This window comes from Megachile rotundata, chromosome 1 (genome assembly GCF_050947335.1).
Source record: "Megachile rotundata isolate GNS110a chromosome 1, iyMegRotu1, whole genome shotgun sequence".
Lineage (NCBI taxonomy): Eukaryota > Metazoa > Arthropoda > Insecta > Hymenoptera > Megachilidae > Megachile > Megachile rotundata.
The window spans coordinates 15,370,527-15,396,280 of record NC_134983.1 but is presented as its reverse complement, the minus strand read 5'-3'; the positions used below and the strand labels follow the sequence as shown (position 1 = coordinate 15,396,280).

Sequence of the window (25,754 nt, the reverse complement as noted above, 5' to 3'; positions counted from 1 at the left end):
TACACGGTTTAATTTCATCTGCAGAATGGAGCTTTGGAACACGGGTTTAAATGCACTACAATTATAGCGGCTGCAGGCAATAATTTTGCGATATTATAGTTCAAGAACTTTTGATATAAGGCAGCAATTCGGGATGAAACTTTCTTAATTTATGCTAAAAAGTGGCACGGTTAAAATATGTAATATACATAATAGGTTTGGCGTCTGAGTCTCGTTCTCCAGGGGTGCTCTTCAGATAAAAACATTAATGATCAATACCGTGTATCGACCTAAACAATATCGTGATTTACACACGCATGAATAATGCTTTAATAAATATACAAGACAAATATCAATATTGCTAGACATCCACAAATATTCATACACTTTCTTCCCTATCCCCAGACATCAAACATGATATATCTAAAACATCCTTACGTGTTACTGAACAGCCCTATTTGTCCCAAGACAACCATAGATGTCGCAGCATACACGTAAAGGGCCATAAATTTAGATACCCCTAAATGTCTCCTGACAAGCTAACATGACCTAGGTATCTCCTTGGAATTTCGTTGTCCCCATATATCTAAATGTTTCGATACGTAACAATAAATGTTATAAATTATTGAATTCTACTAGATACCAGTGTAACATATTATTGAAATACATCGCTATAGATGCGTCTAGATTTGCGTGCACATGTTCCTGAACACAATTAGGTTTACGAGCGGGCCACGTTACGTGCAATATCTACAACATGAATAATTCTATCAACTCGCCGGCGCCCTAGGTTGGTATTAATCGACAATAATCGCCGCGAATCCCCTACCTCGTTGGCGAACGCGTTTGGCCATTAACGTGCACGAAATCATCGAACCGAATTTCCTACAGGTACAATATACTTGGCTGCATCGAATATTCCAGTATACTCGGAACCTATTACCGCCAGCCACGTCAGCCGTGGAATTTTCTTCAATTTTTCGCGCAGAGTCTCGACGCTGAAACATCGATAATACGATTCTATCGGATCCTTTCCAATTCGTTTAATGTACTCGACTCGAGTATCCTGATAACGTTTAATCCGCGTCAACGTTCATACGCCCGATTGCGATGTAATTTCTTATTCCTCGAAACAAGCGAATTTTTATATTTTACCTCCGATTTTTTATCGTACGATCGCGCTTTTCGTGCATTAACTTTTGCAATTTTAAATTCGCCGTTTCATCTATCGGAATTGTGTTACGATTCCATTTGTGCAGGATGTGAAATTACTTCGTTGCATGTGAAATGTCGGATTTTGAAAAGTTGAAAGTCACGTAATTTAATGATGTGAGATTAAATAAATACTTAAGTTTAGTGGTAATTTTTCTAGTAGATTTTTCCTGACTTTCGAAAGATCAGAATTACGCGCACTGGAAATCTACGGTGGAAATAAACGCATCACGAGCGTCAATTATTTAACTGTCTACCTAAATCGACGCTAAATTTGTACAGATTTATCTGCACAGCTACGAAACGCCGGAAACAAATTACGTTCGAAAGGATTAATTAATGACGGTCAATCGAGTCTCCATTTAATATTGTAATGGTCAATTAGCGATAATTGTCAATAGCGGCATAATATACTGGGTGTTCTGCAAATTCCTCTACGTCATACTTTCAGCAATGGATGTAAAAGTTACTTAAAATCAGGGTGTAAATTGATAGTACTTTACATGTTCTTATAACATGAACTATTAATAGTACAGTATACTCTTTTGTAATATAAACTATTTATATTACATGATATATTTCCTCGTAATATAAAATATTTATGCGTAATGTATTTCGATATGAACTATTGATCATTAATATCGTATTTATATATAGTACAAGCTATCTCATATTATTCTTTATAATAAAAATTATGGATACGTTCTACGTCTTCAAGCTATAAAAAGAAACAGTACCGATTTTATGGCAATAGGTTTTATTTTTGGCAAACTATAATAATATAACCGTGCCGTGTTTAAACAGTACACGCAGTGACTCGCGAACAGATCTACAGAGATGCCAACAGCGAGACCATAAACTGACTAACCGTGTACGTATAGAATATGAAAAATTCGTGACAATGGTAGAACTCAAAAGAGACTGAAAAAAAGCAAAGAATGGTAAAACGTGGAACGATCTGCAGGAGTAACATTAACGAGCGAGGTTAACCCAGCGTGCAGAGGGTTCACAGGAGAAACCAATACCGTGAAATATCTGCGAACTTTACAGCAACCGGAAGCCACCGCGAATTGTTTCACCGGAACTTGCCAGAATGGCGTACAGGTGCAGCTACGAATTGCTGTTCCAAAAGCTGCCAGAATTCAATTTAATGTCGACCTGCGATCGCCTTCCGGCATATTTTAATTCACGGTATTGTCTACGTTGTCTAGACCGACTTCGTTAACGACGATTTTCTAAGTTGAACGCGATCGACGGTTGTTCGTTTGCAGTAATCACTGTCTGCCGCGATCGATTCGAAAGCTACATAGTTTATGCAGGGGTAGTTTCTGAACTTCGAACGAGAAACTTTCCGACGGATATTTGAATGATTGAAGATGTTTATCGCGTTGAATGATATGTAAATCACTGATGAATTTTCCCTGGATATGAAACTTTCGTTGCACAGCGAAACTGACTTCTCGAATAATTGACGTGGAATAGGCAGCACAAGAAGATTAATGGTAACTTTGCACAATACTCACTATTCTTAGCTTCTATCACCTAAGTGGTACGCGAAACTGGAAACTATACGATCAAAATTTTTGATCTATCTCGAACTCTTTCATTTTCAAATTCTCAAAGTTTCAGATATTTAAATTTTTAGGACTTACTTAGAGTAGTATTCGAGGGAAATAGAGATCTGGGCGAGTAGCGATCTGGGGAAATATGGGAATATAGGGAAATTGGGATCCAGGAAGATTGAGAACTAGGGAATTTGGGAACTGAGGAGATTGGGAACGAGGGAGATTGGGAACTAGGGAGATTGGGAACTAGGGAGATTGGGAACTAGGGAAATGGGGAACTAGGGAGATTGGGAACTAGGGAGATTGGGAACTAGGGAGATTGGGAACTAGGGAGATTAGGAACTAGGGAGATTGGGAACTAGGGAGATTGGGAACTAGGGAGATTGGGAATTAGAGAGATTGGGAACTAGGGAGATTGGGAACTAGGGAGATTGGTAACTAGAGAGATTGGGAACTAAGCAGAATGGGAACTAGAGAGATTGGGAACTAGGGAGATTGGGAAATAGGGAGATTGGGAACTAAACAGATTGGGAACTAGGGAAATAGGGATCTAGGGATCTACGGATCTGAGGAAGCTAGCGATCCAAGGAAACTCAGATCTACGGAAATTAGGATCCAGGAATGTATCTAGGAACATAAAGCGAATGAAATGCGAAAAACAGATGAAACAAATTTTTTAATTTCGTTCGTGTACATAAAATAACTTTCAAAAACTATATGTTTATTTCGTCCCCGATGGTTTCTTTCGGCTGGCACAACAGAAAGCTTTAAACTTTTATCGGGTACTACATCCAAGTTTTATCAAAAATGTGGGGTGGTGCCTGGTTATCACCGGTTGTAACGAGAGTTTGGAAACTTTTTCTTTCTCGCGTTGTTCAGTTTATTTCCTACAGAGGGGCGGAACGAAAGGAGGGTCAAGATACCGGACGTATTATTAGCTTGTCGCAATTATCGACTTATATCGGCGCATGGTATGCTTGGCGTTAATGAGCAATCGTTGTTGCCAATTAGTATCGATAGATCAAGTCTGGCGACCACGTTGGGTGTTCGTGATGTCGCGTGCTATCAGTCCTCGTGTTGAAATCAAACGATGTCTGTCATTTAGATTGTCTGTCTGTTTATTCAGACAGGAAGTAAATATCTACATTGTCAAAGCTTTTATTTTCGCTAGTAAATATTTATGCTTCTGTTTTATGTTTGGGAAAAGAGGTTAGGGAGTAGTCGACAATTTTTGAAAGAAATTCTTGAAAACACCCTCGATTAATATTTCGTTGATCTTGGTCTAGCGATTTAATAATATCACAGCCTTAATTGCATACCGGCCTCTCGTATTTTGGCACGGTCTGCTTATGAAAGTAAACTAATATGCGCGCATGCAATTCCGTCTGTAGTATTGCATAATTTTACACGCGGCTTAATATTAATTTCCATACGGACGTTTATGCACAGTTTTATCCGATATTTTCTCTGCTCTTATAATAGCATGCTCTTACCTATAAAGACTAGTTCATTTTCTAAGACCTTACAAAGACTGGTTCATTTTCTAAGACCTTATAGGGACTGTTAATTTTCTCTGAATTAAAGGCATTATCAAATCGATGAAAGACTGCTGTATTTTTGGAGTTAGATTAAAAATATTTCAATTACGAGATGGTGGGAGTTGGTGAAACACATTTGGCTACTTTCTCAGACTAGTTGGGGGGATAATCCCCACTCTGTGCTTGACTTCCTGTTTTTTTTTAAATCGGACCATTTCTAATTTATAGGGTGGATCATTTGTTTCGTGATATAGTAGGGTTGTCAGTTATATCGATCGTTGCACCTTATTTTAGTTGTGAACATCTTACATACTCAAGAAGTTGAAATTCTCAAATTTGAGAATTTCAAATTTCCCATGTTTTTAAATTTCCAAATTCTAAAATTTCCAAATCTCCAAATTCCTCAAATCCAAAGTGTCCAAACTCCAAACTTCCAAATAAAAAAATTGTCAAATCGTTCAACCGGTTAATTTCCCTCACTGCTCTCCCAGTTTCCGACCACACCTAAACCACACTAGTTCCTGCGGGAATCTCAGTAGCACCCTGTATAAAAGAGTCCAAAGTACGCGTGTCTATAAATGATGTGGGGCAAACCGAAGGGGGTGGTACACCTGTATGTGTATCTTCGCACGCGACACACAGTTTAACAAAATACCCACACCTAAGATGAACATGTTTGTACAAACGTGTACAAACACATTCGAAGAGATTCTTCTAATGTGGGACGCAGCCGAGAACGCTAAATTTAGGGTAGGTTCGAGCAGTCGATTCTCGAATGGTGCCCACGCACGTTGCAGGTGCGTTTATCGAACATTTCTATCGGTTTGCAAACACAATCGAAAGTAACGAAAGTCCGCGAGTGTCGTAGGAGTGTTCGTAGTTTTACCAAGCAGACAACCAGCGTTCTGTCCGCATTATTCTCGTACTATCGTTCGCGGTTCGTTCTCAGTTCGAATATCACGGTGAAAATCGCGATTCATCCGCGAACAATTTCACGTGTCACGTGTCATCGAACCGACACCACGTGTAGAGGCGTGACAATACAAATAAATAGGATGCGCGTTGGCTGAATGCCAATACGCGCCATTATCGACTCTGAAATTGGGAATATACATGCATCCGAATGGAGACGGATAATCGTGGGAATTAACGAATAATCTTTCGATAATTGCTTCGATCAGATACCTTTCTTGTTACGAGAATTATCCTACTAAATACTGTAGCTTCGGTATTATTCGCTCTAGTAGCCTATTCGTCGATGAAGGAGAATATTATTGACTGAAGTCAATTCGATTCGGACTTGAAGCGTCGTTAAATATTTTACAGATAATTGTTTGGATTTCTATCGAACGAGACGGAATTAAATATATTATGGGAAGGAGATCGGTCCAGAGGGAGACATTGAATTATTTGCAGAGGGAAGCTTGAATTATTTGCTGTTCTACTAGGAACAAGCTGGCTGTTCGAGATGTTAGCAAGGTTCCACTTGAAATTCTAGGAAATATATTGTTGGAGAGATTGTTCAAAATAAGACTCCTTTGCAGTAGCTTATTTGAAGTTTCGCTACGAACAAAATATAGAATAAACATATTATGGAAGAATAAGTAAGATCTTTCAAATCTAAGGGACGTCAGGAACAAAGTATAAAAGAAATATATTATTGAACAGTGCAATTCCAAAGAGAACGAGATAATTGCTCATAAACTATTCAAGAAACACGTGAAAGATATTTGCGCAACAGAAGAGATTGTCTAACAGGTATTCAGAGTACATAAGAAAAGTATTACAGATCATTGAAAAGAAATATCCTTCAGAAACAATTTCCAAAGTGAATCCAGAAGAATATTTCATCGACGTAACGTACATGATATGATATATCTATTGGCCACGTGTGACGACATATTCTATGTTGGAAACGTGACTAGTGACTATAGATCGTCTACATGTATGATGACGTCTGAGGTATCTCGAGACAAGATTTTTTCAAACGTGTCTCGTTGAGTCCACTTGGTATCTGCTACGGACGATGATCTCTGTGCTCGTTCTTTGCTACGTTTTTTAACTCTTCGACAATCCGCAGACTTTCGAAAACTTGTAGCAATTTTGGCAAATATATTTTTATATAGATATTCTATCTTGGACAGTTAATATGTAAAGTGTAATTGTATCACTGGTATCAATGAGTATAATTGTGACATTGGTAACATTCGATGAATTGTGACATTGGTAACATTGGTGGAATTGTGGCATTGGTATCAACATTGGTATAATTACATTATTGGCATGTAATAACATTGGTGCAAACGAAACATTGGTGCAAGCAAAATATTGATATCATCATTGGTGTAGTTGTGACACTGATATCAACATCAGTATAGCTGGTGTAATCTGATATTGACATCAACATTGGTTAATTGTAATCTACGAACATTGGTGTAACATTGATACCAGCATATAATTGTGACATTGATATCAACATTGCTCAGTCTTGACACTAATATCAACAGTAGTGTATTCGTGGCATTAGTGTCAATACACCTCCAGTTCTAACATTATTTCAAATAAAAGGTAGAGTTTAAAGAGTGAACGTGAAAAGTTATTTGTTAATTAAAGAAGGTTTCGAGTGACTCTATAATAATGTGGCTGCCAGTTATTTCTATTTTGTGGGCCATCGTGAACGTCGTGCAACGTAAGCTATCAACCAATCGTGCAGTGTACTCCACGTTGAATGAGACAGAAGGTACGCAAGCTCCCTGTGCTTTACTCTCTAAGAAGATTAGATATGATGGAACCCTTTAGCACTATCATTTCTGAAATCCCTCCAATTAGTAATTTTACTTTCGTTAGATGCGCAGACAACTGCTTGAATCGAAGGAAAGGACGTAATTAATAAAGTTATTCGTCATTGATTAAGGAACATATGTTATATATTATTCTGTAACCTTATTTGTACATTTGAGACTTCCTAAATTTGTAAATTTGAAAAATTGAAGTTAACTTTGAAACTTTGAAAATGATCCGAAAATTTGGAAATTGAATTTGAAAATTTCTGAACTGATTTTGAAATTTGAAAGTCAGTAAAATTGTAAAACTTCCGAATCTTCAGTCTCTACAATTGAGAAGGTAAAAACTCGGTAACAAGATAACCGATCACTTTGAAATAAACGATTGAAATAAAAATCAAATAATCACCAAAGTAATAAAACAATAATGAAATGAATACACGAGCGAATAAGATAAAAGCAAATAAAATAAACGTAGAATGAACGAACAAACGAATAAAGTAAAAATAAATGAAAGGAATATTCAACGAATAAAATTTCCCTAAAATAAAAGGGAGCGAACGCTTGGTTGGTCACAAAAGTGTATCGTTCAAAGGATTAATCGAACTCGATAAAATGATAATTCAAGAGGTTAGATACGCGAATATATCGAAACATAATATCCCGTGGCAGGAAAGTATCAATCACTTCTCTAACAGAGATTTACGAGCATTTCGAATATGCGATATTGCGTTTCATTGGTTTAGATATTGATGAAAGTAGTTATGCGCTTTCTGTCGTCGTTTCGGTGCTCCCTGATGATTTATACGATTCAGTGCAACGTCGTATCAGCAGCCGTGGAATTCGTTACAGACCGCACCGCCAGTTTCACATACCAAATTAGATAATTAATTGGCAGATAACTGAATCGGTGGAATGCTTTTCACTACGCGTATTATCGTCAGATTTATGTTTCGATAATAATCGTGTTCCGTGAGAACGATTCGACCGTTCGGTGCTAGAATGTTTTATCCGAAGATTAATCGGTTTCTGCGCCTACCAATTGGCAGACGTTTAACTTCATCCGTAGCGAAACTAGACACAAAACCCTGTCCTTGAATCTTGTTAAAAGTTTCGTCAAATAATTGATAATAGTGTTTGATACGATTGTCACTGTTCAACGCTCGAAACAGGAAGCTATGAATAAATTAGCAAGTTGATTGTACTTTGTGCGTAGGAGATTTATACGAGGTGCATGGATTCACCGGAGTTCGTTAAGTAAATTAGCATAACTGATATTTCGAAGACTACGCTACCTTAATGACATAATACAGTTCCATTGTTAAAAACTTGAGTCATTACTAATCGATCCAAAATCTCAAGTAGAATTCAGCTGACTCGCACTGCGAAAAGTTCGAAGAAGCTTACGACCCACGAATTAGCATGATTGAAAGCTCCTGCGCAAAGATTTAACCGATAGAAATTGGCATGGCAAACTGCTTGGACACACCTGGCGAAATCACCGTCGCGTCCCCGGTTCCCAAACAGAAATCAGTGTCCGAACGAATTAGCATTGTTAAAGTTGTCAAAACACAGACATTTTGCATAAATGTAATAGATTACCAGAAGGTATTCGGAATGGGATCTAGAAGGATTCCAGACATTGTGACTTCGGAACTTTTAGTTATATTGGATATGAAGAGATTTTAGAATTTAGGGAGTTTTTAATGTAGGAGGGATTTAGAGATTTTGGAATCTAGGAGTTTGGAAGTTAGGGATTTTGCAATCTAGGGGTTGGAGATTTAGGGAATTTGGGATTTGGGGAATTTGGGATTTGGGGATGATGGAATTTGGGGACTTAAAAATTTGGGAACGCTGAGATTTGGGAACTTAGCAATTTGGGGACCTTGAAATTTGGGGAGCTTGGGATTTGGGGAGCTTGGGATTTGGGGAGCTTGGGATTTGGGGAGCTTGGGATTTGGGGAGCTTGGGATTTGGGGAGCTTGGGATTTGGGGAGCTTGGGATTTGGGGAGCTTGGGATTTGGGGAGCTTGGGATTTGGGGAGCTTGGGATTTGGGGAGCTTGGGATTTGGGGAGCTTGGGATTTGGGGACCTTGAGATTTGGGGAGCTTGGGATTTGGGGAGCTTGGGATTTGGGGAGCTTGGGATTTGGGGAGCTTGGGATTTGGGAAGTTTGGGATTTGGGGAGCTTGGGATTTGGGGAGCTTGGGATTTGGGGAGCTTGGAATTTGGAGAATTTGGGATTTGGAGAATTTGGGATTTAGGGAATTCGGAATCTAGGGAATTCGGGATCTGGGGAATTCCGGATCTAAGGATATTCCGGATATAGGGTATTTCGAATCTAGGGATATTCCAGGTCCAGAGATTTCGGGAACTATGGATTTTTACATTTAGAGCTTCCGAATTTAGAGATTCGGGATACTGGAATTTTTTAACCTAGGGATTTCAGCACATAGAAATTTGAGATCTAGAGATTTCTTTTACATGGCCATTACAAAGCGCCATACAATAGTAATATTCTCGCTTAAAACTCCACGATAACGAAAAGATACAAAGATAAAATTTTGTACGATTCGTTCGTTCGCAAAGAATTCTGAATGTCCTCGTTCAATGAACAGCGCAGATTCGTCCCGTTCAGTTTTCCCCTTCTCGTCCACGGTGTTTCGCGTCGGCCTGTTCGTCCGCGTTTCGCACGATCGTTCAGCGGCATTCCTCCTATCTCTGTTTTCCCGCCCGTTCATCCGCGTGTCTGTTCGTCTTCGAAATTCGTTCGGGGTTACCCAGACATGACGTAGATGGCCGCTATTCTGGTCATCGGTGTGACGTAGTCCTCAGGGTGTTCAGAAATAAACTCGAGTGGCAAGGTGCTTCTCGTTGCGTGGCCTCTTTCTCTCGTCCACCTCTTTTAACCTCCATTCGTCACTGTCTTCCCTTTTGGCCCGCGGTGATTCGCGCTCGATCCGACGATTATTGTGTCACGGACAAGCACCAAACCAGAAAATTACCGGGCCTATTTAAATTCGTCCGCCGTTGTTCCGTAACTCGGCGAACAGACCGTCGAGTTCCTTGCACCGCTGGATACCTAGACGAACATCGCTTCTGTCGTTAAAACGATTAATTAGCGCATACATTGTTGGCAGACCACGGTCTAACCTTGCGCCACATTTATCACCTGTTAGCGCGACTACCCTTGAATCTCGGTTTTAGAGCTACTAGGTTCAGCTAGATTTTTTCCCTGATTTAGGCGCGACTGTGGTACAATAGATTCATTCGGAAGAACTCGGTTGAATATTTTGTAATTAATATGTACTTTATTGCCATTAGAATAGTTGCTTTTGAAGGTCGACCTTGAAGAAGTAAACAACACTGATCGTGACACGTAGGCGAGACAGCAAAACAAGTAGCAGAATAGCTACTTGAATTGTAACCATTAAGAATACTTAGTTGTATCTATTATATACTCATAGTTATTTTTGGAATGTTGGACAAGTATCCATTTGACGTAATTTAAGGTTCAGTTAATTGAAGAATATTCAGGGTCTACATGGGAATTTAAGGATTTGGGAAATTTGGGATTTGGGGACCTAGCAATTGGGGGAGCTGGAATTTGGAGGTTTAGAAATTTGGGGATGATGGAATTTGGGGACTTAGAAATTTGGGAACGCTGAGATTTGGGAACTTAGCAATTTAGGGACCTTGAGATTCGGGGAGTTTGGAATTTGGGGAGCTTGGGATTTGGGGAGCTTGGGATTTGCGGAGCTTGGGATTTGGGGAGCTTGGGATTTGGGGAGCTTGGGATTTGGGGAGCTTGGGATTTGGAGAGCTTGGGATTTGGGGAGCTTGGGATTTGGGGAGCTTGGGATTTGGGGAGCTTGGGATTAGAGGAGCTTGGGATTTGGGGAGCTTGGGATATGCGGAGCTTGGGATTTGGGGATCTTGAGATTTGGGGAGCATGGGATTTGGGGAGCTTGAGATTTGGGGAGCATGGGATTTGGGGAGCTTGGGATTTGGGAACGTTGAGATATGGGGACTTTGAGATTTGGAGAGCTTGGGATTTGAGGAGCTTAGGATTTGGGAACGTTGAGATTTGGGGTCCTTGGGATTTGAGGACCTTGTGATTTGGGGTCTTCAAATTTCGAATCTTTGGATTTGGTATTCTGGGATCTTGGAATTCATGATCTAGGTACTATCAACTTGAAATTTGGAGATTCATGCTTTAAAAATTTGTAATCTAGCAATTGGTATTCCAACAACTTTCATCTACCAATTCTTATATCTAAAAATTTCCGTACGTTGTATTCTGAAGATACATAATGAGTACATAAATAGATTTTTTACTACTATTCTTATAAGCAGTACGGGATTTTTGGTTGGCCGTTATAGCAAATAATACGCATTCCGTTCGATTCGAACAGTCGAAAGTTACGTTTATTTATTGCTCCGTCTGGCGCCGAGAGAGCATCGACACGGTTGCTAGTGGAACGCAGAATTTAATTATATCTTCGCAGTTCGTTCCCATGGATTTTCACGCTGATGTTTGCGATCGAAGGGTTCCAAGAAAATCATCGATTCCTTTTCCAATTGAAGGCTGCTGTTTACCCAGGATCGACACGAAGTGAATTCAAAATGTACTTGATTCGTGCAAAATTTCAATGCAAATTTTGGTTTTACTCGGTGCATAATAAGATGTTGGTGATTTCACGTTGGAATTTGAAATATGAAATAAGTGGTTCTGAAATAAAATTACCTAGCAATACAGAGATTAATCAGATATTAGATTTTGTTGATAAAATTATTCGAACTTGAAACAGGTAGTTTGATACCTTCCTAATTATTCCAAGGTATTCTAAGTTCGAATTGTTTTGAATTTGAAGCGTTGCAAGTTTAAAGTGTTCCCAGTTTGGAACATTTTAAGTTTCAATTGTACCACGTTTGAAAAGTTTCGATTTTAAAATGTTCCAAGTTCGAGAAGTTTCAAGTTCGAATTGTACCAAGTTTAAAGCGTTCCTTCTAACCATCCACGTACGAATCGTTCTAACATTCATAAATAATTTCTTTCGATTTTGATAATCCCGTCGTCAAATGTTTTCACCGACTCCGACCGAAAGCTCCAGCAGGAAGAAGCTCGCGTTCATCAGCGTCCAAACAGTCGGAAGTTATCCGGTTTTGTCTGCGTAACCAGGGCTCGATGTAAACGAGCGACTCGTGTCGACGACAAAAATTTAATTAGAGAGACGCGATTCACTTTCACGAAGCTGTGGTCGGTCTTTCTCTCGTCGGATAATGAAGTAACGCCGGCAGGCTAGGCACTTGTGGTTACCTTCTAAGAGGAACAAAGACGGGTGAAAAAAGGGTCGTAAAGAAGGGCAGAAGGTTGAAGCAAGGTATACCTTGATGACTTTTCTCTATTTTCCTTCGTCTAGGCGAACGACGAACGCTTTTCGCGAGCCACTGCATCGATCTGACTTTTTCTCCCCTTCTTCTTCTTCTTCGTCGTCGGCTTTTCCGTTTCCTCTTCCTTCGACTTCGTTCTCTTTTCGATTTCCTTCATCCTGGCCCAGGACGTAAATACATTTCCGCATGGAAAGCGGCACTTTCAAACTTTCGCGACCCTTTTTCCACGCATTTATCTTTTATCCTTGTAAATGCGGTTGCTCGCCTCGGCACCGCTTGTCTCTTCTCGTCTTCTGCTCACCTCGCTACCTGAGAAGAATAGAGATTTACTTTCTATCTTCTTTTTTAGTCCGGGAAGCCACGGATAGGATAATGGACCTATTTTGAGCAACGATGGCTTCGCCGTTATCTTCGGTGTGTTTTGTGTTTCAGCCTTTCTTGTTTCTTCCTTGGTTCGCGTTAAACTCGTTAGCATAAGTAATGCGAGGAAATGTAATTTTATGCATGGAGGTTTATTTATACGCATCCGTAACGTGTCTGGGCTTCAGATACATGATTCTTCGCGGCTATCATTGATCACAAAATATCTTCCTTCTTATATTTTTTTATCTTTAAAGTATATTCATACGTATCACATTTAGCCTTGTCGCCATATTAATTACAAACAATATTTTAGTTTTTATACATGTTACGGTAGTTTCTCCATTTCATGTTAAAAAAATAACTCCTTGAATGGAGTCATAGATTTACTTCATCCACAATGTCTCTGTGCTTCAGCTACATGATTCTTCGCGGCTATCATTGACCACAAAATATCTTCCTTCTTAAATTATTTATATTTTCCTATCTTTAAAGTATATTCATACGTACCACATTTAGCCTTGTCGCCATATTAATTACAAACAGTATTTTTGTTTTTATACATGTTATGGCAGTTTGTTCATTTCATGTTAAAAAAATAACTCCTTGAATGGAGTCATAGATTTGACACATCGTGTAAAAATATACGAACTCTCTTCGCAATTTATTCCCGTTATTTATTTTGTTACTCGAAAATTTCAGCTCGAAATTTTATTTTCAATGTTGACGAGTTTATTTTTTAAATAACGCACCGTAGTAATCTTCGATAGAGTATCTATTTTATTTGAATCCCGATATCGAAAATACGAACGGTGGAAACATACAAATTGAAAATCAATATTGTTCGAATTTTTCGTGCGGTAGTATTTGATTTTGTAACTTTGCGATATTTTTACAACACAGATATTTCCAGCAATAACAGTTTGATGTACAGAGAGATATGATACTTCGCATTGTTTAATCAACACCGTACAAATTTTCACGCAACGTTTCTCCCACCAGTGCGAAATTCCACAAAGACTCGAAGTTTTTTTTAAATACGAAATACTTATACGAGTATGCCCGTCTGTTCAACGTATCGGCAATATAAGTTCACTGTATTTATCTTCGTATTTCTGGACTGTGAGGTAACGTGTAAATGTTTTGTTGTACGTAATTAATTTGGTTCTTGTACGGGAACGTCGTATTTTAATAGTGAACTCCCTTGTTTGGTGATCATCATTTTCGAGCTGACTTTACTGGCGGTGAATGTTTCTCTCCTCTTTGTTAGAAGCTGAATTTTTGTCGTCAACGCCGACAAAGCTTTCCCTTGTTCAGCAGCTTGCCTGTTTCGCATCTTCGCATCGGCGGGTTTAATACCGCTCTAGGGTTAACGGGCTGTAGTATGAAAATATTCCTTTGCAAAGGCACGGATGCGTCCGTGGGAACGCGCATTTCTGGCTTCTGTTTTCGTCCTCTTCTCGAATCACGAAACGCAAACGTTTAATCGTTGAACTACCCGCGATGCTCCACTTTCGAGATTATTTTACCAAAAGAAAATAGAAAAAAAGGGAGAATGCTCGCGGAAGACTCGTTGTTTTTCCACAGGAAAAGATTACCTTTCGGTTTGAACGAATAAGTTATGTTCAATTTACTCAAATTTCTAAACCATAAGTTTTGGTATGCGGTCGTTGAAAATGGATTAATTGAATCGAAATGTTACTTACTTTTTTATAGAGGTTCAGCTTTATAAGTTTAATTATTGGACCGCAACGAGTGCGGCTTTAAAATTTGCATTTGAAATTTAATTAAAAAAGGGGAAAGTGTTAAAATTTTATTAGTGTAGAGGTGTATTCGGTGAAAGTGCTATTTTTGAGGACCCTCTTCAATTTATATTTTCTAAAGGCAAGGTCTAAAAGGTCTAAAGCAACTAAGCAGAAAAAATCATTAAACAGTCACAGCAAGAAGGTGTAATGGAGACCTCAGATAACCAATATACATATATTGCCAATATTTCATACATTATCAATATTCTCGCGATCGATATATATTTTTAATACGACGTTGTGACTTCGAATTTCCAAGTTATTCAATTTTTAATTCCTACTTCTAATTTTACCTTCCAAGCTATTAACCATCTGACAGAGTTAAAATGAAAATTCGGTTCGGTGCATAAATTTGTTACATTAAAGACGTGCGGGCACAAACAGTTTATCTGCCGCTGCGTCAACAATACGATAGTTTAACAAGCATTCATCTCGCAGTATGAATAAGTTTGAAACTCCGCGAACTTATCTCGCATTTCCCTACATGGTTTACCCGGGGTAATTCTTCGTGCGTTTTTCTACGTGATCTTTGTGCAAACGGCAAGGCACATCGGTTCGGTAAACGTTGGAATAATTTCTGACTTCGTAATGGTGAACTCAACGTGAAAGTTTTTCTCCTCGTCATCGTTCCACGCTTCGGCCACGCCGCACACGTTTCCACGGAATTTTCAAGCCTGTATATTTTATCGTTCGTTTTAATTCCTGTATCATACATAACAAACGTGTGCTGCTTGGAGAGTCACGATCGATCAACTTCAGGATGAACCGTTTTAAAGCATCAAATGTTTTTTCAACATTTTATCGAGTTCTTACAAAAACTGTTCTTGATTGTCGGAGAATTCATAAGTAACTTTACCATTTTGTTTAAACTGTTGAAACGTAGTTTTCATTCGAGCGATAAATGTCTAATATTTGAAAATGTGTTTAGCGATGAAATTTTATTTTTAGTTATATTATTATATTACTGCGACTATTTGTTATATGACTGAGGGTTAAATTGCAATGCGCAATTATATTGCCACTTTTCATATATCAGTACTCTTCATATATTGCCACTTTTCATATATTGCAATTTTTCATATATTGCCACTCTTCATATACCACTTATCGTATATTGCAATTTTTCATATATTGCCACTCTTCATATACCACTTATCGTATATCGCAATTTGTCATATATTACCACTCTTCTATATCACCACCCGTCGTATATCGCAATTTTTTATATATTGTCACTCTTCGTATATCGCCACTCTTCATATACCGCCACTTTTCATATATTGCCACTTTTTATGTATCGCCACTCTTCATGTATCGCCACTCTTCATATATCGCCACTTTTCATATATTGCCACATTTTATATATCGCCACTCTTCATGTATCGTCACTTTTCATATATCGCCACTTTTCATATATTGCCACTTTTCATATATCGCCACTCTTCATGTATCGCCACTCTTCATGTATCGTCACTCTTCATGTATCGTCACTTTTCATATATCGCCACTTTTCATATATCGCCACTCTTCATGTATCGCCACTCTTGATATATCACCACTTGTCATATATCGCCATGCGTTATACATTACCATATTCACAAAATTATTAATGTCATAAGGACAAGCATTAAAAACTCTCATATTAAAAACTCTCAACATACAATTTGGCAATGTAACATGAGTCTACCGTGTAGCAAGTGTAAATTTTATAACTGAAAATGAATGGGCTGCAATCTAAATTAGTATAATTAGTAGCAGTCGTAATTCGCACCGTGATTTCACTGCGACAATTAAAGTAACAATTACGAAACAAAGGATATTACATCAACGTGTGCTACCATCCACAAGATAAACGAACTCTTCTATATTCACTTTTTTATTACAAACGCGAGAATTGCATTAAAAAGATAACTCTATTATTATTATCGTTAACATTCGTGTAATTGAGACAATATTAAGTGATCATGAAAAGAACTCGGCGTGCTTCTACTTTTTCAAGCACCAAGTCCATTCGGCACGAACAGAGGTACTTTTTACAAGCTCCTCTCTGGTATTTCACTGTCGATGTTCTCACGGTTCAGTTCCATCTTCGAGGAACAATTTTCGAGGAAATTGTAAGACCAGACCTAATTAGCTTGCCTTCCATCGTACAGGTAACGTAGAGAATAAATTCGTACCGTATAGCTTGGTAATAGTCAGATGTAGGTCGACCTTAAAACTTAACATCAGGAATCGTGTACCATTTCTTTTATCTAAATATTCGCTTTCGTTATATATTTGCTTCATCAAACTTTCGCGCGATCACATGGCAGATCTTTAGCACGTGGCTCGATTCATTGAATTAATCAAGATATTCATTTTAATTAATTCGATGTGTTCCTAATTTCTCATACGAGCACGAGGTTTTAACTTATAAGAAATTTTGAAACTTCGGAATTTCGAATCTTTAAAATTTGAGGCGCAACATTTTTAATACAAGAAACGACCCAAAGCACCTGCAAATTAATAAATAAAAGTATGTTCATAACGACACGGTTTACAATCTTCCTTTTCTACCGTGAAGCTTAACATTTTATATCACGATATCTTTACATCTATCTTTATAATCCAATATCATTAAGTTCGCTGTCATAAAAGATTTTGTTACAATCTATCCAGTTTCAAGTACACTATCATAAATCCCTTTCCAGGCATTACCTTCAGATTCTTATGTTCGAAAATTGATTTTGATTCTACATTTACCAAAAGAAGAAGAAATAAAGAAAGAATATAATGAAAGATAAAACGAGGCGGTTGCCCGCGATATCTTTCTCGAGTCTTCAGTCGTTCATTCCCAGAAAAATCGAGAGAAGGGATCTCATTACCTCTCGTCCGGATATAACGTCGTTCTCCTTTGACGCCATCGTTCGATGGATTCACTCTGTGCAACCTCATAAACGATGAAAATAGGTCAGGAATAAAGTTCGTCCGTTGCTTCCTTTGTATCCATGATATTGCAATAACCTATGTTGCAAAATTCGATCTTAATACTCCCCAGCTTCCCCTCAAAGTTTGCTCATTAGGTACTAATTGCACTTTGTGCCTTTTGTAGAAATACACTTTCTAAGAATTTTTGAATTATCCTCATTACGAGAGTGAAGAACAATTTTAGAAATCTTAATAATTTATTTTTTTCTTTCTTCAAACTCTTGCGTGTACAAAGTTACGATGGATTTTTTAATTTCTTGCTTAAAGTTAACAAAGCTATTCGAAGGCATTTAGGTACTGTTAATATTTAGTATATACTTTGGTACCCTTGGTTAAAACTGAACGTGGTTTTCGAATAATCAAAGCAGCCAAATTTGCCATGAAGGTACATAAACCCCACATGTTTCTTCTCATTCGCAAAGTTCGGTTCCTTTCGACATACAAGTTCCACCGAAAGTTTTATTAATTTTGCACCGTTTGATGGATCTTGGAGCTCGATCAGAGCCGGCGGGAGACGAAAGGGGTTTCGAAGTGGTTATATCACGCTTCGAGACGATAAAACCACTAATTGTTCGAAGGGAAGCTTCGCGTCGCGCTATATCCGGACACAGACTACTGAAACACCGGCACCGGCAATGCGTTTAATCCACCGTGTGAAATATTGCGATAGTTTTGAGGCAAACGAGCCAATTTTACCGAGTGACTCTGACGAACGTAGTTTCACACTTGTATTATCCCATATTAATCCCTGAACTCGGGTAAAATTCAACTTCTCCTCTCCTCTGCAGTCATTGATCAAATGCTAGAATTAGAACGACTATGGTCCCCTGCATTAGCGACACGAAATATGGAATGGAAGAGTAGAGATGCATTTATTATCTGATGTTGCTTTGTACTGGATTTATCGGTGGAAATTGGTTGGTTGGAAATTTTAGGACATAGAAGTTTGAGAATTGGGGCTTGGGGTTTGGGGAGCTGAGGATGCAGAGTTTAGGAGTTTGGGAAGGTGGGGATTTGAGGAGTTGGGTAATTGGGAATATAGAGATTTGGGATTTGGGACGTGTTAGATTTGGAACGTGTGGGATATGGGACGTGTGAGATATGGGACGTGTGGGGTATGGGACGTGTGGGATATGGGACGTTTGGGATTTGGGACGTGTGAGATTTGGGACGTGTGAGATTTGGGACGTGTGGGATTTGGAACGTGTGGGATATGGGACGTGTGGGATATGGGACGTGTGGAATATGGGATGTATGGGATTTGGGACGTTTGGGATTTGGGACGTGTGAGATTTGGGACATGTGGGATATGGAACGTGTGGGATATGGGACGTGTGGGATATGGGACGTGTGGAATATGGGACGTTTGGGATTTGGGACGTGTGAGATTTGGGACGTGTGGGATATGGGACGTGTGGGGTATGGGACGTGTGGGATATGGGACGTTTGGGATTTGGGACGTTTGGGATTTGGGACGTGTGAGATTTGGGACGTGTGGGATTTGGAACGTGTGGGATATGGGACGTGTGGGATATGGGACGTGTGGAATATGGGATGTATGGGATTTGGGACGTGTGAGATTTGGAACGTGTGGGATATGGAACGTGTGAGATTTGGGACGTGTGGGATATGGGACGTGTGGGATATGGGACGTTTGGGATATGGAACGTGTGGGATATGGGACGTGTGGGATATGGAACGTGTGGAATATGGGACGTGTGGGACTTGGGACGTGTGGAATTTGGGACATGTGGGTTATGAAACGTGTAGAATTTAGGACGTGTGGGATTTGGGACGTGTGGGATTTGGAAGTTTTAGGTATATAGGAATTTATGGATTCAGGGAATTGGTCATTTAGTAACTTAGAGGGGTAGGGATTCAGGGACTTGCATTTTGAATTTAAATGAATTCCCATTAAAATGAATGAATTGAAACTGATGAATTCAGAACCTAACATATTAAAATTAAAAATTAAAAAATTTGAAAATGTGCATATTCGAAACTTGAGTCGTGTATTAATCCGAGAATCGTGAATATACGACTGTGGCAACTTGGAATGATATTAAAAGATTCGGAAATTCAAAGCCATAAATATCAGTACATGCAGTTTCGAAAACTTCTATGTCCCATATATGATGCATGTATAAATATATCACCCAATTCCGAATCCTATAGAAATTGATCCCCTCTCCCAAATTTATTGCTCATCTCTAGTTTTTAATCAATAAATAAAATACTAATCAATTATTTTTCAATACTTGCGTTACAGGTGAGTGTGACCAGTTTTCGGGATGCAACATCGAAATCATCACAGATTTCGTGCCTCGTCCCGCACGAAAGCACGTAGGTATGGAAAACATCATTTGCTCGTTACAAAACGTAAAAACGTAGGAGGTAAAAGAAACGCGCGACGATCAAAACAATTTTATAACACGCAGCGCACATATTCTGGGTCACGGATTCATTTCTGAAAGTATTCGTAGGCGAAAGCACTCGTTTTGTAAACATTTCACCGTGTATAATATACTCGTTGAAAATGTTGCAAATATTTCTTCGACAGTAAATACCGCAGGAAAATAATTTCTGGAAATGATCGTGTTGTTTGCAATGGAGTTTTACGAGTGAAGAAAAGCACGCCGGGAACCGTTGGTAACCGGTCAAGCCGCATTGCTCTCCATTGCAGTAGACTCATACACGTGCAATCTTCTTTGTATTTGTACGTGTGTTATGTTCGTTTGTTCGTGTTTCTCGGCACAACGATTGGAACGATAGGGTCATGTGAGGAATGGTGCTATTAAATTTGACTGCAGTCGCATCGTGCGGCTTTGCACTTCCTCCTGCAGGCTACGCAACAAATCTGAAATGCGTTCGTACAATGCACTCACTTTGATTGCGTTCCCTCTGTTGTTCATTTTTTTATTTAACACGCTCGTTTCTGCGTGCGACATCGTTGCCCCACGGCTCCACTTTTAACCAACAATAGTTTTTTGTTTAATCTTAAGGTTTATTTAAACAAGTGAAATTTGTTCGGATATTCTTTCACTCTTTTCTGATATTTTTACATTTTGGTATTTGTGAAGTAAACAGTTTTTTGGTTATGGAGTGATGGTTCTGTCAATCCGATGTAAGAAGGAGGAAATAGAAGATAGAGGGAGGAAGGCTGGACTAATGGTTCGGTTCCTTCGGTAGTTTGGAAAAAATTCATGTGTATGTGTAAAAAGTTCATGTGTACCTTAAACGGTTTGGACCTAACTGTACAATACTACAACGCTACAGTTGTTCTTCAAAATATTTATAGATTTACTGTAACTCCTTTTCAAATTTAAAATATTGAATTTCTTACTTAAAAATGTTTTAATTGTGAATTTTTACATCTCCAAAATTTCTGAATTCGTAAACGCAGAATGAATTTGAATATTTGATCATACGAGCCATATATGTACATCCAATTTGCAGCGTCACATATCCGTAATCCTTTAAAACGATTAACGACTAAAATTCTCCCAGCGATCATTCAATTTAACACCGTACAATTTTAACTCGATTGTAGCACGTTCAGGAGCAAAGAATGGCAACATTGTTAAATTAGAGGAGAATAGATGTATCTAGAAGAGAGTTAGAGGTTGTAAGGAGCGGAGTAACAGAGATGCATAGCCTTGATTTCAGCAGAATTTTCCCGTGTGTGACAAGGGAAACGGCAAGGTATCTGGCACGGTTATACGAACGAATAAGGTCGTAGAAAGGAAACTAGGAAACGTCACGCGAAACGCTTCCAATTTCTTTCGTTACATTTCCTTTTCCTGTAGCGGTGATAACAACCGGTGCCATAGATCTTATTTCACAATCTTCTTGGAACAGTGTGTGTCATTCGAAGAGCGATGATTTGCCAAGTCAGCTTCCTCCTTATATTTGCTCAAGGAATCGACGAATTTTCTTCCTATTTCTCCTGGATGCATATTCTCGCGCCTTTCCTCTGCTATCACGTTCTGTTAGGGCTGAAGATCATTCTTAAATTTCATTTTACTGTTTATTCTAATTGTGTTAGGATGAGTAGGTTAAACTAGGAGGAATTAAGTTTACTTAGGTTAAGACTCAGATTAGGTTATGATTAGGTTAGTTTAATTCAGGTTAGTTTATGTTTGGTTAGGTTAAATCCATGCGTATTTGGGGTTAAAGTTAGGATTAAAGTTACGTTAGGATTGTAGTTAAGATTAAGTTCAGGTGACAGTAGATTCGGTAAGGGGTTACGTTCATTCATATTTGGTTACGTTAGGGTTGAAATTAGGATTAAGTTCAGGTGTCAGTAGATTCGATAAGGGGTTAGGTTCATTCCTACTTGGTTACGTTAGCATCAGATTATGTTTTGGTTACGTACGATCAGATTAAGTTAGGATTAATTCCAATCATATTAGGTTTAGGTTATGTTTACGTTTGATTACATGAAATTCAATAAGGTTAGATTAAATGTATTCATATCTGATTACGTTACCACCAAGATTAGATTATGTTCAGCTCAGGTTGAATTAAATTTAGTCACACTTAGTCTGCTCATATTTAGTCACGTTAGAATCAAGACTCAGGTTGTTACATTACTTTAAAGTTAATTACAGTCACACAGGTTTAGTTAGGTTAGATCAGGATCTACTTGAGTTAGGTTAACGACTGCGACAGTCGTGTTTTTCGGGCCAAGAAGTATAACTGAAAGTGTCCATAGAGATGAAACTGCGTATACTTGAGAAGTTAGACGATTAAATGTTTCTGATGAAATTTTGATCAAAAGCTCATCGCGTTTGAAAGCCAGCGTTCCAAAGTAAACGTGTACATAAGATGTTATTCGACGCTTTAATTTATGCGATTCGGTAGTTTGAGGACTTCATTTCGATTCGACGCAGTTAATTTGCGGGAAATAGAGTTGTAGACGTAGAAATTCCGGGGTGCACCGGCTCGTTAAGTTAAATACACGTGTGCAGACGCGAAACGCTTGTACGGAGCCGCAATTGGTGTTCCCTTGATGTGCAGCTCTCGTTTTCATGAATATTCATCTCTTTTCCCACTTATGAACGTCGTAAACAAGACCCGCCGTTATCTTCTTCGGGCAAAAATTTTTCCATTTTCGCTACGCCAAGTTCGCTCTGGTAATTAATGAACATCCCCCATGCACATACTACGGACGCTAAAAGAAAAAAACACACGCAAACATGTCGAATCCTTAATGTACAAATATTGTACGTCCACGTTTTCATACGCGACAAATACTTTCTAACTGTTTCTTTGCGAACATTAAGTATATTAAAAATTATATTCTTGTTTATATCTCTAAATTTTATTGTTCAACATTTTTCGAAAGCACATACAATTTTGTAACTCGCAAATTAATTTGCTAATTAAGCTTCGAGGTTATGCATAGATAAATACAGTAAAATGAAGATCTGAATTTTTGAAGTCACTTCTCTCCAAAAACTAGGTTAAACGAAATAGATGCAATAAAATGGATTGGCAACTGAATTTTTGAAGCTCACATTTTTCTTCGCGCATAATTTATTAAAATTTACCGCACACGAATTTCTAATCAGGGAAAATACCATGCGGCAGTCATTTTTAGAGTATTCGCCATAATCTCTACGGTATCCGAGCAGTCTCGATGTAAAATACGATAAAAGTTTGCGACTTTAGTTGCCAAACTAGCGTATGCATACAGAAACGCGTATTGTGGGGTAAAAATCGATTTGACGCGAGCCGTGATGTTATCCGTATAACGAAAAAGAGAATTAGGTTCATCAGGGATTTGAAAGTTTCGAATCGAGCCAACGAGTATGGTGAAATAGTTAATCTGGATGAGCTCCAATAATTCTGCCAAAAATGGTCCCTTCTGACTTGGCTAAATTCCATGTTACAGATTTAAATCGACGTTTTATTAGTTGCAATATTTCGGCTCTTAGCTAAATGACGAAGTTTTCGCTAATTCGTCGGGAAGATTGAAAAAAATTGCGGAAAACCGGATATCTCTTAACCGATGACAACAAGGCTGACTCGAAATCGTGTTCCCTGCTGTACACACGGACTAATGAGACGATTATTTAGTCGAGTCAAGGGGCTACAGTAGAGTGTTTTTATAGCCTCGAGGCTTGTAGCGAATAGCTTAACCGAGAACAAACCAGCTGGAAGCAAAAAACCACTCTTAAACAGGGCTATAGATTACGAAACACAAGGACAAAACTACCCTTATAGATTACGAACGTTAGAGGCAAAGCGGCGCAAAAAGTCTTTGTACTTGATTAACGCGCTAACTGTTGTGGGCAGTTTTTCAATTTATTTTAGTTTTTCAATCTTTCAATTTATAGATTTCGGTGAATCTTTAAGAAGGTTTTAGACTATTTTTCAAACGTTTAATATTGATAATTAAGTTTGGCAACTGCTATTTGCAGTTTAGGGTGGAGTCTCGATATATGGCCCTCGACAAGGTAACATACCTGGGTCCAATTTTAGTGAAGACCATTTGAAATTTTTTTAAAAATTGTAACTGAACTGATTGTCAAAAAACTTCACTTTCTGCAAATCTCTATCCTTTCAAATCGAGAAACCAAACCACCGATCACAAAATCACCGAATTGTCAAAATTTGAAAAACCAAAAGTTTGACTTTCAAACAAAGGCTTGAAAGGGCGAAATATCGAAAGGTTCGAAGAGTGGAAAAATTTGAAAGTTTGAAAGATTGTAAAAACTCCGCCAGCGTTATTTACCGCATCACGGAAATAGATGAGGGATGTACGTGTTTTTTCGAAGTAGCATGACAAAGGAAACAAGTAACGACGAGTTTACCAAGTGAAGCGAATTTACGAGCTCGAAGTTTCTCGTATAACGTTGTGGTTGTCGCTACAGCAAAGTCATCGAAGCGTAAATAAGTCTGTAACTTTATTACAACGTTACGAGCGAGGCGATATCACTTCGTTGCTGTTAAACAATTAATACACTCGTTCCCGTATAATATCCTACGTAATTATTGCAAACTATCGAATAATTTTGGCCTGAAAATGGTACGTCAATCAAAGTACGTCGAACGTTTCGTAATTTTAACACTGTAACGAAAGTGAGCTTAATTATTTTTACTTTTAATTTTGGGCATTTTTCTTGAGAGTTGATTTAGCTTATGAGATACTCAAACATAGTAATGCATCATGATTGTTTGATCTGTTATAAACATTTAAGTTATATCATTTAAATATTACAATTGACGTAATACTTCTACATAGAAAAAATTTGCTTCCAAATACAGAAATGAAAAATTTAAAAATATGCAATTTTCTACTAAAAGCTACTGTTACGATAGCACGTCCAGAGCAATATAACTAACCGAATATTCCCAACAATTAAATTTCGAAAAATCCCAGTATGTTCGGATATTTCACGGATGTAGGTCATAGTTGAACCGGTCAGAATCGTTCAAGGGTTAAAAACTTAATTTAGCATGCAATTCTGGCAATGAAACACAGAGCCAATTCCGAGGTAGATAATTTCGTTCACGCAGAATCGTCGAATTAATTTGTGGCTCTGAGTGTCTCTCAGATGTCACGTCAGGTTTACCCCGTGGGTGGTCCTTTTGCTTTGTACTGCACCGTCTCGTGACAATACACCCATTTAGTTGCACCGTTTCCGGAGACTCTGTTTGCTGCTATTTCACCATCAAAGGTGATGCCACGATGCCACTGCGGGTTCACGGTTCATTCGCGGGTTACAGCAATTCTGGCTACGTTAGTTTCAGCCGTGATCTGCGCTAACCCCTGGGATCAGATTCGTCACTCGGGGAATTTCGAGTAGCTTAATCTATCCCCTATCTCGTAATGCTCCGTGAAATGTTTCTTTTAGTTCAACGTCTTTCAAATTACATCTTACAACATGTAATTTCAGAGAATTTTAAGTAACCAAGTTAGCTCTATGTTCAGATTGCAAAATAATCATGAAACGAAAATATTTATTAGATTTATAAAGTGAAACAAAATGAAGCACATACCTAGTCACCGTGTATAAAGAATTTCAAGAAAATTCTAAAACACCAAAGTACACGAATAATCATATATATGTACATGAGTGCATGAAAATAACACATTACCTGAAAAATAACATAAAGTATATAAGATCGAATTTGTTACTGTA

The 25,754-nt window shown here is 38.4% G+C and overlaps 1 protein-coding gene across 1 annotated transcript in view; it reads left to right on the top strand.

Moving 5' to 3' along the window:
• LOC143265079 (disks large 1 tumor suppressor protein-like) overlaps positions 1-25,754 on the top strand; it is a 210,582-nt gene that overhangs the window by 7,263 nt on the left and 177,565 nt on the right. The window contains exon 2 of the mRNA XM_076535136.1: positions 19,874-19,951. Within this exon, the coding sequence (XP_076391251.1) occupies positions 19,874-19,951 (78 nt within the window). The remainder of the gene's footprint in view (positions 1-19,873; positions 19,952-25,754) is intronic.